Source organism: Oryctolagus cuniculus, chromosome 14 (genome assembly GCF_964237555.1).
Source record: "Oryctolagus cuniculus chromosome 14, mOryCun1.1, whole genome shotgun sequence".
Lineage (NCBI taxonomy): Eukaryota > Metazoa > Chordata > Mammalia > Lagomorpha > Leporidae > Oryctolagus > Oryctolagus cuniculus.
This window is the reverse complement of record NC_091445.1, coordinates 90,109,914-90,125,360: the sequence shown is the minus strand read 5'-3', so window position 1 is coordinate 90,125,360 and position 15,447 is coordinate 90,109,914. Positions and strand designations below refer to the sequence as shown.

At 39.0% G+C, this 15,447-nt stretch overlaps 1 protein-coding gene across 2 annotated transcripts in view; it reads right to left on the bottom strand.

Annotated features, from left to right (window-relative positions):
- Window positions 1-1,802: 1,802 nt before the first annotated feature.
- The window catches only part of SLC30A5 (solute carrier family 30 member 5), a 37,050-nt gene continuing 23,405 nt past the window's right edge, over window positions 1,803-15,447 (bottom strand). The window contains exons 9-16 of one of the 2 annotated variants that reach the window (XM_002714071.5): window positions 14,776-15,064; window positions 14,388-14,596; window positions 12,520-12,677; window positions 11,282-11,411; window positions 8,483-8,684; window positions 7,118-7,344; window positions 3,950-4,078; window positions 1,803-2,619 (exon numbers count right to left, since the gene is read on the bottom strand). In XM_002714071.5, the coding sequence (XP_002714117.2) occupies window positions 2,449-2,619; window positions 3,950-4,078; window positions 7,118-7,344; window positions 8,483-8,684; window positions 11,282-11,411; window positions 12,520-12,677; window positions 14,388-14,596; window positions 14,776-15,064 (1,515 nt within the window). In that variant the 3' untranslated portion in view covers window positions 1,803-2,448. The remainder of the gene's footprint in view (window positions 2,620-3,949; window positions 4,079-7,117; window positions 7,345-8,482; window positions 8,685-11,281; window positions 11,412-12,519; window positions 12,678-14,387; window positions 14,597-14,775; window positions 15,065-15,447) is intronic. The other variant, XM_051853437.2, reaches the window with a different exon arrangement.

The window sequence follows — 15,447 nt, the reverse complement described above, 5'->3', positions numbered from 1 at the left end:
GGTCTTTTATCTGCTGGTTTACTCCCCACATAGCTGCACTGGCTGGAGCTGAGCCAATCTGAAGCCAGGAGCCAGGAGCTTCTTCCAGGTCTCCCATGTGGGTGCAGGGACCCCCGAGCACTTGGTCATCTACTGCTTTTCCATGGCCATAGGAGAGAACTAGATCGGGAAGTGGAGCAGCTGGGACTCAAACTGTGCCTATATGGGATGCTGGCACCACAGGCAGAGGCTTAGCCTACTATGCCACAATGCCCGCCCCTTGGAATGCTAAATTAGACAATGAAAGCTATCTTTGAAGTCAAGGCTTAGAAAGGTGATTCCTCAAAATTTATGTATTCTTATTCATTTTAATATACATTGTATCTTTTGTTCCCAAACCTTGTAAAGTAGATTTGACCAGATTTTATTTACTTAAGGTACAAGGGAAAAAAGATACACGGAGAAGCTGATTTGCCTGAGATTGCATGGTTTCTCTGAGCCTTTGGTACTGGAGTTTCCCTATTTATACTTGTACCCCTTTCATCCTCTGCCCCTGCCCTCTCACCCTGATCCCTCACAATCACATTAATTTAGTATTTTTGTTGTTTCTTTGCCTTCTAAGGGAAATGACAATTTTTTAACAAGCAGAGTGGACAGTGAGAGAGACAGACAGAGAGAAAGGTCTTCCTTTGCCGTTGGTTCACCCTCCAATGGCCGCCGCGGCTGGCGCGCTGTGGCCGGCGCACCACGCTGATCCAATGGCAGGAGCCAGGTACTTATCCTGATCTCCCATGGGGTGCAGGGCCCAAGCACCTGGGCCATCCTCCACTGCACTCCCTGGCCACAGCAGAGAGCTGGCCTGGAAGAGGGGCAACCGGGACAGAATCCGGCGCCCTGACCGGGACTAGAACCCGGTGTGCCAGCGCCGCAAGGCGGAGGATTAGCCTAGTGAGCCGCGGCGCCGGTGGGAAATGACAATTTTAACATTAGTATAATAGTTTATTGTACCTATCTACTTGAAATATATTTTCATGTATAAAAATTGTATTGACATATCAATATACAATTATTTTCCCACCACTGAAAAATTTTAATATGTACTAAAGATTCTGGACCAAAAAATGTGCAAAGACAAAGAATATCAAATAACTTACAGTAAATTTCTAAAATCCCTCACATATTAAAATTGGAAAGACAAAAATATGATTTACAATACATGTTAGCCGTATGGTTAGATAAGAAAATAGTACCCGTACTAAATTCATCCTACTTATCAAAACTCCTAGTGTAAGAAGAATGAAAATGTTTAGATGCTTATAAATAGAAAAGTATTCTAGTTTCTTTTGGGCAACATTATTTGGTGTTCATAAAACTGCATATACAGTATCTATCACACTACCTATCCAGCTAAAATTGGAAATGAAAAAAATAAAAACTGGTTATCACTCATAAAGAAGTTTGGTTTTATGATACCCAAATCTTTATGGACAAGCTTTCCTTATTAAACCTTGAAATAACTACCTATTCTTTGATATTTCTTATGTATCAACGTGTTCCAGAAAGTAGATAAAACTCAAAACCAGAAGCAGAGAATTCAGCTCTGAATTGAACCAATGACTGTCTCATGGCTGTTCTACACCAGGGACAAGTGAGAAGATGAGAGGCCTAGCACTGCTTGCGTGCCAGCTTGGAAAGCAGCATGGAATGGCAGACACCAGCAAGAAACGAGTGTTCTGCTTGGGAGGAAGGTGACAAGTGAGCAACATGGACACAGGCTGGTATAAGTTCTGTACCCTAATAAATTAATTATTCATTGGCAAATATTAACAAAAGTAAAAAATTTATTTTACAGAGTGGTTGGTTTTGGTAACATCCAAAACTGTAATGTTATAGACTCCCTGTTCTCACTGCTTATGTCATATCAGTGGTTGAAGTTTCTCTCAAATAATTTAGTTTACATTTAAGGTGGCAATACAGATTTTACCCAGTGGACTTCAGTTATAATTAGAAACCAGTTTTATGTACAGAAAATTCATAAATATAGAACTTTTATTCCTATTTTATCTTTAGGCTATGCAAAAAATGGACTAAAAATTTTTCATTTGGATCTTTGTAATAAACATGTAAATACATATTTACAATGGAGATGCTTTCTGACAGAAAGGAAACACAGAAGTACTTTTGGTCTTCATTAGAATCCATCATTGTGTCCATTTCTGAAGATGATGAGACACATTATGTTCAAATTGTAAGAGTCATTTAAAATACATAATTCAAATCACTATTTTACTGTGTGATCAATGTTTCAATCAATATTTAAATTTCCTTTAGGAAAGAGTCCTTGATCCAAGAATAGGGAGCTTTAAAATCTCTGTACAATTACACGCAGTTTCTGTCCTGCTGGCAATGTTACAAACACTGAGTCACTGAATCTTCACTGCTCACATCGGGGGTAATCTGTGAGTTCTCTCACATAATGTAAGTGCCATCCTTGCAGTATTTCATGGACTCCATTTGTTTTGTCATAGCCAGAACATCATGAAATCCAGTACTTAGGCCAGACATATGTTGAAAGTATGCTTCTTTTTCTACTTGAATTGTTAAATTGTTTACTCCTGCATCTTTAAGTATTCCTGTAACCTGTTATAAAAATAGACATTTTAAAGCATTGAGAGTAACACATTCAGTATCTTACAAAATTCCTAGCACATTTTTTATAGTCACAGATAACCTAAGATACATCCTCAATGTAATGTTTCCTATTCAGTCAAAATGTAAGATATGATCTTTTAAAAGGTCAGTAAATTACCAACATGGAATTTAAAGTAGAGAAGGAAAACAGCTTTTGTTTCCCATTTGATACACATAGGACACAGCTATAGCAACTGCTTTGATCTCTAACTCCAAACATAGCACATATCCTCTCAAATTGGTTATTGTTATTAATTTAGTGCTAAATTTATAATAATTTATTTCTTGATAATCTACTAGAAATCAAGAGCAATCATAAGTTTTTTTTTTTAATTAACTTAAGCTTGTCATCTAAATGCTAAAACTTGACTTTAACAAACTTATATAAAACAAATCTAGATGTACAAATGTTATATTACTCTGGTGAAAGATATTTTTATTTTATTATTTTTTAAAAATTCTTAGTGGGAGGCCGGTGCCACGGCTCACTAGGCTAATCCTCCACCTGCGGCGCCGGCACTCTGGGTTCTAGTCCCAGTTGGGGCGCTGGTTCCGTCCCGGTTGATCCTCTTCCATTCTAGCTCTCTGCTGTGGCCAGGGAGTGCAGTGGAGGATGGCCCAAGTGCTTGGGCCCTGCACCCCATGGGAGACCAGGATGAAGCAACTGGCTCCTGGCTTCGGATCAACGCAGCACGCCAGCCGTAGCGGCCATTGGAGGGTGAACCAATGGAAAAAGAAGACCTTTCTCTCTCTGTCTCTCTATCTAACTCTGCCTATCAAAAAAAAAAAAAAAATTCTTAGTGGGAAATACTTTTGCTCTTTTACTTTTTTTTTTTTTTTTTTTTTTTTTTTAAGATTTATTTGCTTATTTGGAAGTCAGAGTTATACAGAGAGAAAAGGAGAGGCAGAGGCAGAGAGAGGTCTTTCATCCGCTGGTTCACTCCTCAGTTGGCCACAATGGCGAAAGCTGTGCCGATCTGAAGCCAGGAGCCAGGAGCCGCTTCTGGGTCTCCTATGCAGGTGCAGGGCCCAAGGACTTGGGCCATCTTCTATTGCTTTCCCAGGCCATAGCAGAGAGCTGGATCGGAAGTGGAGCAGCCAGGACTGGAACCGGCGCCCATATGGGATGCCGGCACTGTGGGTGGCGGCTTTACACGCTACACCACACAGCACCAGCCCAATATTTAAGAAAATGACTTCTGAGCTGTAGAAACTCTGATGTGTTTAATTTTATGGTATGAATTCCCTCAACTGAAATTACAAAAACAAAAGACTTTACCTGCTGTACTATTCTTTGTTCTAGCACATCAGATGTCACTTGTATATGAATTGTTCCTGCCACAATACTGGCAGAATGGCGCCAGAAATGAGGATCTCGGTATGATATTAATCCTTCAATTTTTTGTATCTGTCAAATAAAAGAATATGTGATGTAAAAGGCCTTTTCAAAAGCTAATTTACTTAATACAATTTTGTAGACACTTTCTGATAGCAAATAAACAGATTCATTGGTCCAGGAATCACTATTAAGCTTATAAAAAAAGAAGATAATGAGGCGAGAAGTTGAAGGAACAGGAGAGGGGACAATTAACTTGAACTAAAAGTGCCTAAAATATTCTGACTCAGGAGTGATGCCACGGAACAGGAAGGTGAATGGAGGGGTGGCAGGTGTGTTTACAAGCAAATGTGGCTTTCACTAATAGTTATACACCCGTTCTCACAACATATGCATACTTTTCCTATTCTAAACATTACCTGGACATGTTCAATGAATTCCATTGATTCCACTGATACACACACGCACATATTATTTGTTTCAGAGATAACACATTCCATAGATATCCTCAATGTTCAATATGAGAATGGTTCAGTAGTTATTAATCACCCATACAATGCAATACTGTACGGTCATTAAAAATGTATTAGAATATCTACCAACATGATGTAAGTGGGGAAAGATTTACAGATCAGTATAAAAAGTATTTTGCTATTTTTATTTTCAAAATATTCTATTTTAGAAAAACTTGTAAAAGTTTCTTTCCAGGTGGTAAAACTATAGTGATTTTTTTGGGTACTTTTCTGTATTTTGAAGTTTCCTGTAATGGATATGTACATTACACTTTTTAAAGAGCAGGATGTAATACTAATTTTAAGAAAATGAGAACATTTTATTAATGAAAAGTGGGTTTAGATGCTTTAAATATTGAAAATGCCAACTTTTCATCAGCAGATCCCAATTTATTTTAATATGATATAGCAAAACCCAAGGTGAAAGAAATTCTGTTTGTATTTGTTTTTCTAGAAATTGCTTATTTATAGTCTCGGTCCATTTTCCTCCACGATTGTTTTTTCTTGATTTTAAGGATTATGGAGGGTAAACTTTTACCTGTTTGCATGTACAGTATTTTTTCTTGGTCTGCTGTCTGTATTCCACATTTGTTCATGGACTCTCACCAATTGACAATTTTCAATTGATCAAATTTGTAGATTATTTTCCCCCTTCCTATGTGACTTCTGGTTTCACTTTTTTTTTTTTTTTTTTTAAGATTTATTTATTTGAGAGGGAGAGACAGATTTTCCTTCCATTGGTTCACTCCCCAAATGGCCACAATGGCTGGAGCTGGGCCGATCTGAAGCTAAGAGCCAAAAGCTTCTTCTGGGTCTCCCACATGGAAGCAGGGGCCCAAGCACTTGGACCATCTTCCACTGCTTTCCCAAGCCATCACTAGGGAGCTGTATTGGAAGTAGAGCATCTAGGACTCAAACCAGTGCTTCTATGGGATGCCAGTGCACCTACTATGCCACAGTGCAGGCCCCTAAAAAAAATCTTGTAAAGAAATTTATTTATTGTATTTATTTGAAAGGTGGAGAGGGAAAGGGAGAAGAAGGGGGGTGGGGGAGATCTCGCATCCACTGGTTTGGTCCCTACTTTTTTTTTTTTGACAGGCAGAGTTAAACAGTGAGAGAGAGACAGAGAGAAAGGTCTTTCTTTTCCGTTGGTTCACCCCCGAAATGGCTGCTATGGCCAGCGCGCTGCGCCGATCCAAAGCCAGGAGCTTCCTCCTGGTCTTCCATGCGGGTGCAGGGCCCAAGCACTTGGGCCATCCTCCACTGCCCTCCCGGGCCACAGCAGAGAGCTGGACTGGAAGAGCAGCAACCGGAACAGAATCCGGCACCCCAACTGGGTCCCTAAATTCTTGGAACAGCTGGCACTGGACCAGGTACAGGCTAGCTGTTGGGAACTCAATCTGGGTCTCCCATGTGGGAGCAAGAACCCAGGTACTTCAGCCATCACATCCCAGGGTGTGCATTAGCAGGAAGCTGTAATTGAAGCAGAGCTGGGTCTTGAAGCCAGGAACTCCAACATGGGATGTGCATATCTCAACGTGCATCCTAACTGCTGCACCAAATGTCCACTCCTACTTTAAGCTTATTTGAAAGGCTTTGGGGAAGGTAGTGAGCGGTGTCAGGTGCAGTGGTTAAAGACAGCCTGGGATGTCCACTTCCCATACTGGAAAGCCTGGGTTTGATTTCTGGCTCTGCTTCCATTCCAGCTTCTTACTAATGTGGACCCTGGGTGGTGGCACGTGATGGTTCAAGTAGTTTGGTCCCTGCCTCCATGTGGGAGACCTGGATTGACTTTCTGGTTCCTGGCTTCAGCCTGGCCCAGCCCGAGCTGTCATAGGCCCTGGGAGAATAAATCCATGGATGTAAGATCTCTTTCTCTCATTCTGTCTCTCTGCCTTCTATAATAAATCTTTCTCTACTTCTGACTATAAAAATATTTTATTTTAGTGGTTTTATGGTTTTTTGTCATTTACAATTTTACTGGACATACATTTTTATTGGTATGGCTTATAGATACAGCTTTCCAGCAAGTGGGAATGCAATGAATCCAAAGCTGGCCACTGAGATCAACCCTTTTCTCTTCACTGATCTGAAATGCCATCTGTATGGTCTAATGAATTCCTCACATTTCTGCATCTGTTTCTGGACAAACTATTATATTTTTAAAAATTTGTTTTATGTGTTTATTCTTGTATAAGGATCAACCTGTTTTGTGAGTTAATTTTATAACTTTACAATTCTAAGATGGGATCTTATTAATTAGTTAATAAGTTAATTCTATAAATTTATGTATGGGTGTTTGTTTACTCTCCAGCAATAACTCTTCCAAGTAAGTTTCAAATGATACTGAATTATCTGTCCCCCTCCAAAACAAAACAAAATCCCAATGAGGCAACCAAGATTAGATTTAAAGAAAAGAAAATCATCTTTGTAATACAGAGTCTTCCCATAAGAAAAAGTCTCTCCATTGATTCAGTTCTTTTTTTACACACTTTTAAAAAAATGTGTTTTCTACAGTCACACTTTGTTAGACCAACCTATTTAATTTTAAATGCTACTTTAAAAGGAAAAAAAGCAGTGAGGAAATTATATACAGTACCTTTTCTAAAGCAATATGTAGTTCTTTTTCATACTCTGGTGGCAGTCTCAAAAGTAGAACCTGACAGGCATCTTTGATCAGTGGGACAACACTGAGAAATATTAATACAGCAATAAAGAGAGAACAGAGGGGATCCGCAATGAACCACCCAAACTGCTCTATAAGAACTGTAGATACAATCACACCAATACTGCCAAGCGTGTCTGCCAAAACATGGAGAAACACACCTACAAATAAAATATAAGATCATTATAAATTAAGACACACCTAATTTAGCTCTTTTATCTATCCTACCAGCATTACTGTGTACCTACTATTTGCACCATGTACTTTGGTAGTGGCTGGTTCTATAAAATGGCCTACTTCCCTCGTTTTTACTACAGTAAAAAAAAATTTGGTTCTTCTATAGTCAAAGTTTATAATGATACATTCAGTGTTTATCTTGCAACTAATATTTATTCAATTATCACTGTGTAATGGTAGTATTTTAAAACGGACACGTGGGGCTAGTGCTGTGGCATAGTAGGCTAAGCCTCCACCTGTGGCACTGGCATCCCATACGGCTGCTGGTTTGTATCCCAGATGCTCCTCTTCTGATCCAGCTCTCTGCTGTGGCCCAGGAGTGCAGTGGAGGATGGCCCAGGTCCTTGGGCCCCTGCACCCACGGGGGAGACTCGGAAGAAGCTCCTGGCTTCTGGCTTTGGATTGGCCTGGTTCTGGCCATTGCAGCCATTTGGGGAGTGAACCACTGGATGGAAGATCTCTCTCTCTGTCTCTCCCCCTCTGTCTATAACTCTCAAATAAATAATAAATCTTTAAAAAATTTGACATTTATAAACATTTTCATTAAAATTTTTTTATTTCATTGTGTAAGAACACAACCTGAGATCTATTCTCTTAACAAAATTTTAAGTATACAGATGTTGTCAATTGTAAGTGCAATGTGTAAGCAGATCTCTAGAACTTTCTGTCTTAACTGAAACTTCATGTCTACTGGTTAATCTGCATTTCCTCCTCCCCTTGTCACTGTGACTGTAGTCTTTGATTCTGTGACTCACCCTACCAGTAAGTGGAATCATGCAGTATTTGTCTTTTTGTCACTGGCTTATTTCATATGGCATATGTCCTCAAGGTTCATTCATGTTGCTGCACACCACAAAATTTCCTTCATTTTATGAGGCTGAATACTACTACATTTTATGCATTTACAAATGCATTTTCTACAGCAGATGACTTCAGAGCCCCTTTTTAGCCACAGATTACTTTTTAAAAATGAAAGTGTACTGGAAGCCCAGCATTTGAACGGACAGAGCATCAATACAACTTGAAAGCTTGACAAGGTCGGAGTGTTTGGCAAGGACTCACCCCTCATGTTAGCATTCATGCCGCCGCCTGGGGATCCATGGCTGTGACCATGTCCATGGTCACTGTGTCCATGCATGTGGTGTGAATGGCTGTGATCGGATGAGTGACAGCTTCCTTGGGAAGATCCATGGGTGTGATTATGGGCGTGGCTAAAGGCACAGATACCAATAAGGTTTACTATCAGCCCTCCAACTGACACTGGCTAGCAAAGGGGAGAAGAGAAAATCTTTAAATTTATAATTAAACAACAAAAAAAAGCTTATTATTCAAAAATTATATTGCTTTATATAGTTTACTGTTTATATTTTTGAAAATATTCACAGTAAAACCTAAGTTCAGAAGTCAAAAATTAAAAAAAAAACTAGAATATTTTAGAAGAAACATTTTAACTTTCAAATATCAAACAAGATTGAGGTATCTGAACTTAAGTAAATGACTAACAATGATATGTGCTTGTTTCATGGCTTATAGATAAATAGTACAAAGTTGTGTTTTGTTTATTTAAATAAACTAAAAATGCTGCTTACTACAGCAAGTATGTATCTGCAATCAAAATTTGCATTCTAAGGTTGTTGCATTACAATCTCTCTCTCAAGGTAAATTTCAACAGTTTAGCAATGATTATAACACATTAACTAGTGGATTCCAAATAAGTAGTCTTATTATATCTTAAACAGTAAAATCTTCCGGGGGGGGGGTGGGGAGGGGAGGCTGAGAAAGCAAACATAGTAACTGTCATTTTTTAAAAACAAAGTATTGAAGTTATCTTCATTTAAGTGTGCCGAAATAACTCTCAATGGATTAAAAAAAAACTTTGATTATTCTCTCTTACAAAGTGATTTTGAATAGCAGCTCAAAGTGTTACTTAATTTATCCTGGTTGGGGCCGGTGCCGTGGCATAGTAGGTTAATCCGCCACCTGCAGAGCCGGCATCCCATGTGGGCACCGGTTCTAGTCCTGGCTGCTCCTCTTCCAATCCAGCTCTCTGCTATGGCCTGGGAAAGCAGCAGAGGATGGCTCAGGTCCTTGGGCCCCTGCACCTGCATGGGAGACCGGGAAGAAGCACCTGGCTCCTGGTTTCGGATCAGCATAGCTCCAGCTGTTGTGGCCATTTGGGGAGTGAACCAAAACGGTTCTGTCTCTCCCTTACTTTCTGTAACTCTACCTCTCAAAAAAAAAAAAAAAAAAAATCTTTAAAAGAAATTCATTTGTTTTATAAAGGAAAATATTACCTGGGCAATAAATAATTTTAATTATTGTTTTAAAGATTCATTTACTTTGTTGGAGAGGCAGGTACATAGAAAGAGGAAGAGGGCAAAGGGAGACAGAAATCTGTCCTCCGCTGCTTTCCCAGGTGTATTAGCAGTGTTTGAAAGCAGAGCAGCCAGGACTTGACCAGCATTTGTATGGGATGCCGGAGTCTTAGGTGATAGCTCAACCTGCCATGCCATAATGCTGGCCCCTAACTACTTGAGAGGTTTTCTCTAGTAAACGTGTAGTGCTTCGTTACTACTTTTGGTGATTTAGATTCTTTGCCAGATTTAAAAATTTCAGTTAGCCTTGTAAGCTTGTAGATGGTTACTGAGTCTGACCAAACATTACCTACAGAAACTCCATCACTCATAAATACTCCACCTCCTTTACTGAGAAACAGTCCATCAGGAAGAAATGTGGAAAGCAGAAGCCCCTAAAATTCTGTGGCTAAGAGAATAGTGTATTTTCTTTGAATACACTAACACACATGCCTATATAGCCTAAAACCAATTAACAGAATAATATTGTATTTTTATTTTGCAATTTTTTTCACTTAGTATATCAAAGGCTAATTTACTTAATACAATGTAGACACTTTCTGATAGCAAATAAACAGATTCATTGGTCCAGGAATCACTATTAAGATTATTTAAAAAAAAAAAAAAAAAGATAATGAGGCGAGAAGTTGGAAGGAACAGGAGAGGGGACAATTAACTTGAACTAAAAGTGCCTAAAATATTCTGACTCAGGAGTGATGCCACGGAACAGGAAGGTGAATGGAGGGGGTGGCAGGTGTGTTTACAAGCAAATGTGGCTTTCACTAACAGTTATACACCGGTTCTCACAACATAATGCATACTTTTCCTATTCTAAACATTACCTGGACATGTTCAATAAATTCCACTGGTTACACTGACACACACACATACACACACATTATTCAGAGTAAGGCTTTAAAATTATATAATTTTTCTGATTTTACCATTAACACTGCAAATTTCCTTAGATATTTATATATGTAATTATTTTATTTTTCCTTAGATGTTTAAAAGTATATCTTAAAAAATCAGTGTTTTATAATGTCATCTAATATTTTGACTACCAAAATGTTAGAGAAAAGAACTACTTAATTGCTAAGAGTCAGCATTGTAAATATAGTAGTCCCTTCTTATAAGGGGGATACATTTTAGGCCTTCCACTGACTGCCTGAAACTGCACACAGTACTGACCCAGTGTATTGTTTTTCCCTATTCATACCCATGATTAGTTTATACACACTGTAGGAGATTAACAATAACTCATATTAATAAAATAGAACAATTATAACAATATAATGCAATAAAAGTTATTTTAAACTTTTCAAGTACTTATTTCTGGAATTTTTCCATGCAATGTCCAGACCACAGTTACTGGTTAACTGAAACTGTGCAATGTGAAATCACAGGTAAGGGGGACTACTACAGCACGCAAAGAAGTTATGTTGATTTAAGTTTCACAAAGCCTCCATAAATCTATAACTACAAATGGTTAAATAGGAAGACTTACTGTTAGCATGTTTGTGTCTAATTCCGGAGGATCAATCAATCTGGCAACTGACTCCATAAACACAAAAAAAGCTATTACTATTAGAAAAAGTCCATTAATAAATCCAGAAAGAATTTCTATTCGGCCATACCTAAAAACACAGAATAGTTTTTAGAAAAGAAAAATGACAAAAATACTTTAAAGTATAAACATTATTACTTTGTAAATGAGGAAACAAGCCAGGTTTTCAAATTTTGATATAATTCATAACATATTAGTGGTGGAAAGCCTTTCTGTACATATAGCAATCTGCTGAACATTTCCATACGCATTTAGTGTCCTTACAAAATACCCCTTCTTATTTCTTAGGCTAGAAGTTATTTTCTCTCTTGGAAACACTTGATGTGCTCGCTGTCATGGCACATTGCACTCTCCTTTGTACCAAAACTATTAGTATTTTTGGCTGCTCATCCATTTTCAAAATATAGATAGTTGAAAATAAAAGCTGAATTTATTACTTTACAGCAGGTCTTACAAAATACCTTGTACAAAAAGGGATTCAAATACTTGTTGAATTATTCAGTTAAAGGATATTTTCATATATAGAAACTTCAGATTTTGAATATCCCTTTTAACAGCAAAAACGTGAATGACCATGCATATCCCATTGCTTCTAAGAAATACACTGGGCAAAGGTCTCCATATTTTAACTGAGTTTTGCTCCCTCACTACATGAAAATGATGTCAAGGAATATAACCCTGAGCTTACTGTCACTCAGTATGTATCCTCTCATCTACTTCAAAATAAAGAAAAATGAAAAATTGAAAATAATGGAAATTAAAAGTAATAAAATTTTATTTCCTGGGGTCGGCACTGTGGCGCAGCGGGTTAAAGCCCTGGCCTGAAGTGCCAGCATCTCAAATGGGTGCTGGTTCTAGTCCCGGCTGCTCCTCTTCCGATCCAGCTCTCTGCTCTGGCCTGGGAAAGCAGTAGAAGATGGCCCAAGTCCTTGGGCCCCTGCACCCATGTGGGAGACCCGGAAGAAGCTCCTGGCTCCTGGCTTTGGATCAGCGCAGCTCTGGCCGTTGCGGCCATCTGGGGAGTGAACCAGTGGATGGAAGACCTCTCTGTCTCTACCTCTCTCTTTAACTCTGTCTTTCAAATAAATAAAATACATCTTTAAAAAAAATTTATTTCCTGAGATGGTTTATGCTCAAGATGTTTTCCTTGTACTGCATTACCTTGATGGTGCACCTACCCGTAGGAGAAAATCCGAGTTGCTTTCCATCTACTCATCAGGGCAGCAAAAAGTCCCATGACCAAGGCAGAGCAGTCAAAGAGCATGTGAAAGCCATCTGAGATCAGACCCAGACTATTCGTCAGCACTCCATAGAATAATTCCACAAAGGTAAAAAGCTAAAAAATATTTTCAAAAAAATATGGGAGTAGTATGTTGGGAAATATGCTTCAGTAAAGATTTGTTAGAATTTCATCATAAGGATTTTACACTTTAAAAACTCAAATTATTAATTACTTATTTGAAGATTTGGTATAACTCTGCTCCTTTAGCTATTTAACCACCACTTATTTAGACTAGAAAACTTACTTCATAAAATTCTAAGAAATGAAGCTATATCAGATACATGTATCTCACAAAAGATTTAAAAGTTTTATTTATAGATCTCTAAGAAGCAATAAATGATTACAAAATGATCATGTTAGAAATCAGTGGTCTGTAGTGAGATTCTATAAAGAAATAAACTCTTTAAAAGCTATTCTGTTACCAATTTGAAACAGCCTTTGAATCAGTGGTTCTACCAATGTCTCAAAAATTATTTGCTTGGGCTGGCGATGTGGCACAGTGAGTTAAGCTGCTGCCTGTGATGCTGGATCCCATTTCAGAGGGCTGGTTTGAGTCCTGTCCTGCTTCCAATCGAGCCCTTTGCTAACGTGCCTGGGAAAGCAGTGAGAAAAAGCCCAAGCACTTGAACTGGCGCCCCACGGGAGACCTGGTTTGATCTACCTAGACCCACCCATCATGGCCATTTGGGGAGTGAACCAGTAGGTGGAAGATCTCCCTGCTTTTCAAATAAATCTTAAAATACCGAAACCAAAAATGTTTGCTTAAGTAAGTCAACAAGATCCTGCGTTATTACTATTAACAGAAAATAAGAATTTTGGCTCATCTCTATTACCAAACTTTGAGAAGCACTACAATTATACCATAACTGTCCATATTAAATTACTGACCTTTTTTTTTTTAATATTTATTTATTTATTTGAAAGTAAGAGTTACAGAGAGGAGAGGCAGAGAGAAAGAAAGGTCTTCCATCCGATGGTTCACTCCCAAGATGGCAGCAATGGTTGCAACTGCGCCAATCCGAAGCCAGGAGCCAGGAGCTTCTTCTGGGTCTACCACGCGGGTGCAGGGTCCCAAGGACTTGGGCCATCTTCTACTGCTTTTCCAGGCCATAGCAAAGAAGTAGATCAGAAGTGAAGGAGCTGGGTCTCAAACTAGCGCCCATATGGGATGCCGGCGCTTCAGGCCAGGGCGTTAACCTGCTGTGCCACAACACCGGCCCCAATTACTGACCTTTTTAAGGCACTAATACTTACAAATATTTAGAGGGAATGCATCACTTGCTAGGAGTGCAATACTGACCTTTTGGTGGGGAAAGGTGAATCCTACCTGCCAGGTGTGAGGGCTGGGAGCTTTTTTTTTTTTTTTTTTAATGGAAACAATAAAAACACCATGGCAGAGCTTAAAAATATATTTACATATTTTGGGTTGGCATTGTGGTGTAGCAGGTAAAGCTAGCTGATGTCTGTAACGCCAGCATCTATATGGACAATGATTCGTGTCCCAGCCATTCCCCTTCTGATCGAGTTCCCTGCTAATGTGCCTGGGAAGGCACAGGAATGACCCAAGTGAATGGGCCACTGCCACCCATGTGGGAGACCTGGATGAATCTCCTGGCTTCAGCCTGGCCCAGCACTAGCCATTGTGGCCAACTGAGGAGCAAACCAGTGGTTGGAAAAATTTCTGTCTTTCCTCCTCTCTCTGTAACTCTCCCAAAATAAATTTTTAAAACATTTAAACTTAGGTATTTAAATTTAAAATCTTACCAGATTCAAGCACAAGAAGTAAAAGATCTGCCTAGAGTCACTCTCCTCAAGAATCTGTTTCAGCGATTCCTTAATAAACCGAGGCACGGACTGTGAGCTGTGCTGAAAAGCATCCCCCATGAAGTTGTAAAGAGGTGCTCCTTCAGGAGAGTATCCAATCAGGGTGCCCTTCTGCCCCCTCTTCGAAGGAGATGACAGGATGTTGGCAGCTACAAAGAGGAAAAAACAAGGAATATCACAAACGTTTTAAAACTGTACGCGACCAAAAACCAACACAGAAGCTGTCGGCACTAAGTGCAAGCACTGGCCGATTTCCCAAATTAATGACTGGGTCATCAGACCCCTGAGAAGAGATGTGGCCAAACACGGACAAGCGGGACATGCTTACACAAGATGAAGAACACTGCGCTCACGACCACTCCTCCAGACAGAACGTGTTCCGTGCTCCCCTGGTGTGCTGCTCTGCTCATTGCCCGAAGCTGGTCAGTTATGGGGTGGGTCCAGAAATTTCCAAAAAGGAGAGCACTAATAAAAATGGGCAAGGATCCATAGCGGGCACATTTGGAAACTTCCATTTTGACTGAACAAATGGAATCCACGTAGAAATCCAGGATCATGACAAAAAAAATAACCATCGTGAAAGGCATAATGAGAGAAAACCAAGACTCAACTTTACTCTAGAAATTAAAAAACAAAACAAATTGTCAATACCACATGGATAAAATGTTCACTTAGACATTTTTGTTAATCCTTTTATATATAAACAAATATTTTCATGATTCAATATAATTCCTAAAATGCCAACATATAAGAGCTGCATGATACCAGCATATTTGCAGTATTCTCCCAAGTAACAGGAAAAAAACCCATCATTGTTCGACAGTTTTATAAATATTAGGCAACTCACAATCCTTGAGTCTAACACATGGTGTTTAATGGTTGTTTCTCCCACTGACTTCTGTGGGTCACATGAATCTAAGTGCTACGTAAACGGAACAGTATTTTGTTTGCATTTTCTATAAAAATTAAATGAATCCCCTCCCCAACATTTTAAAACTAT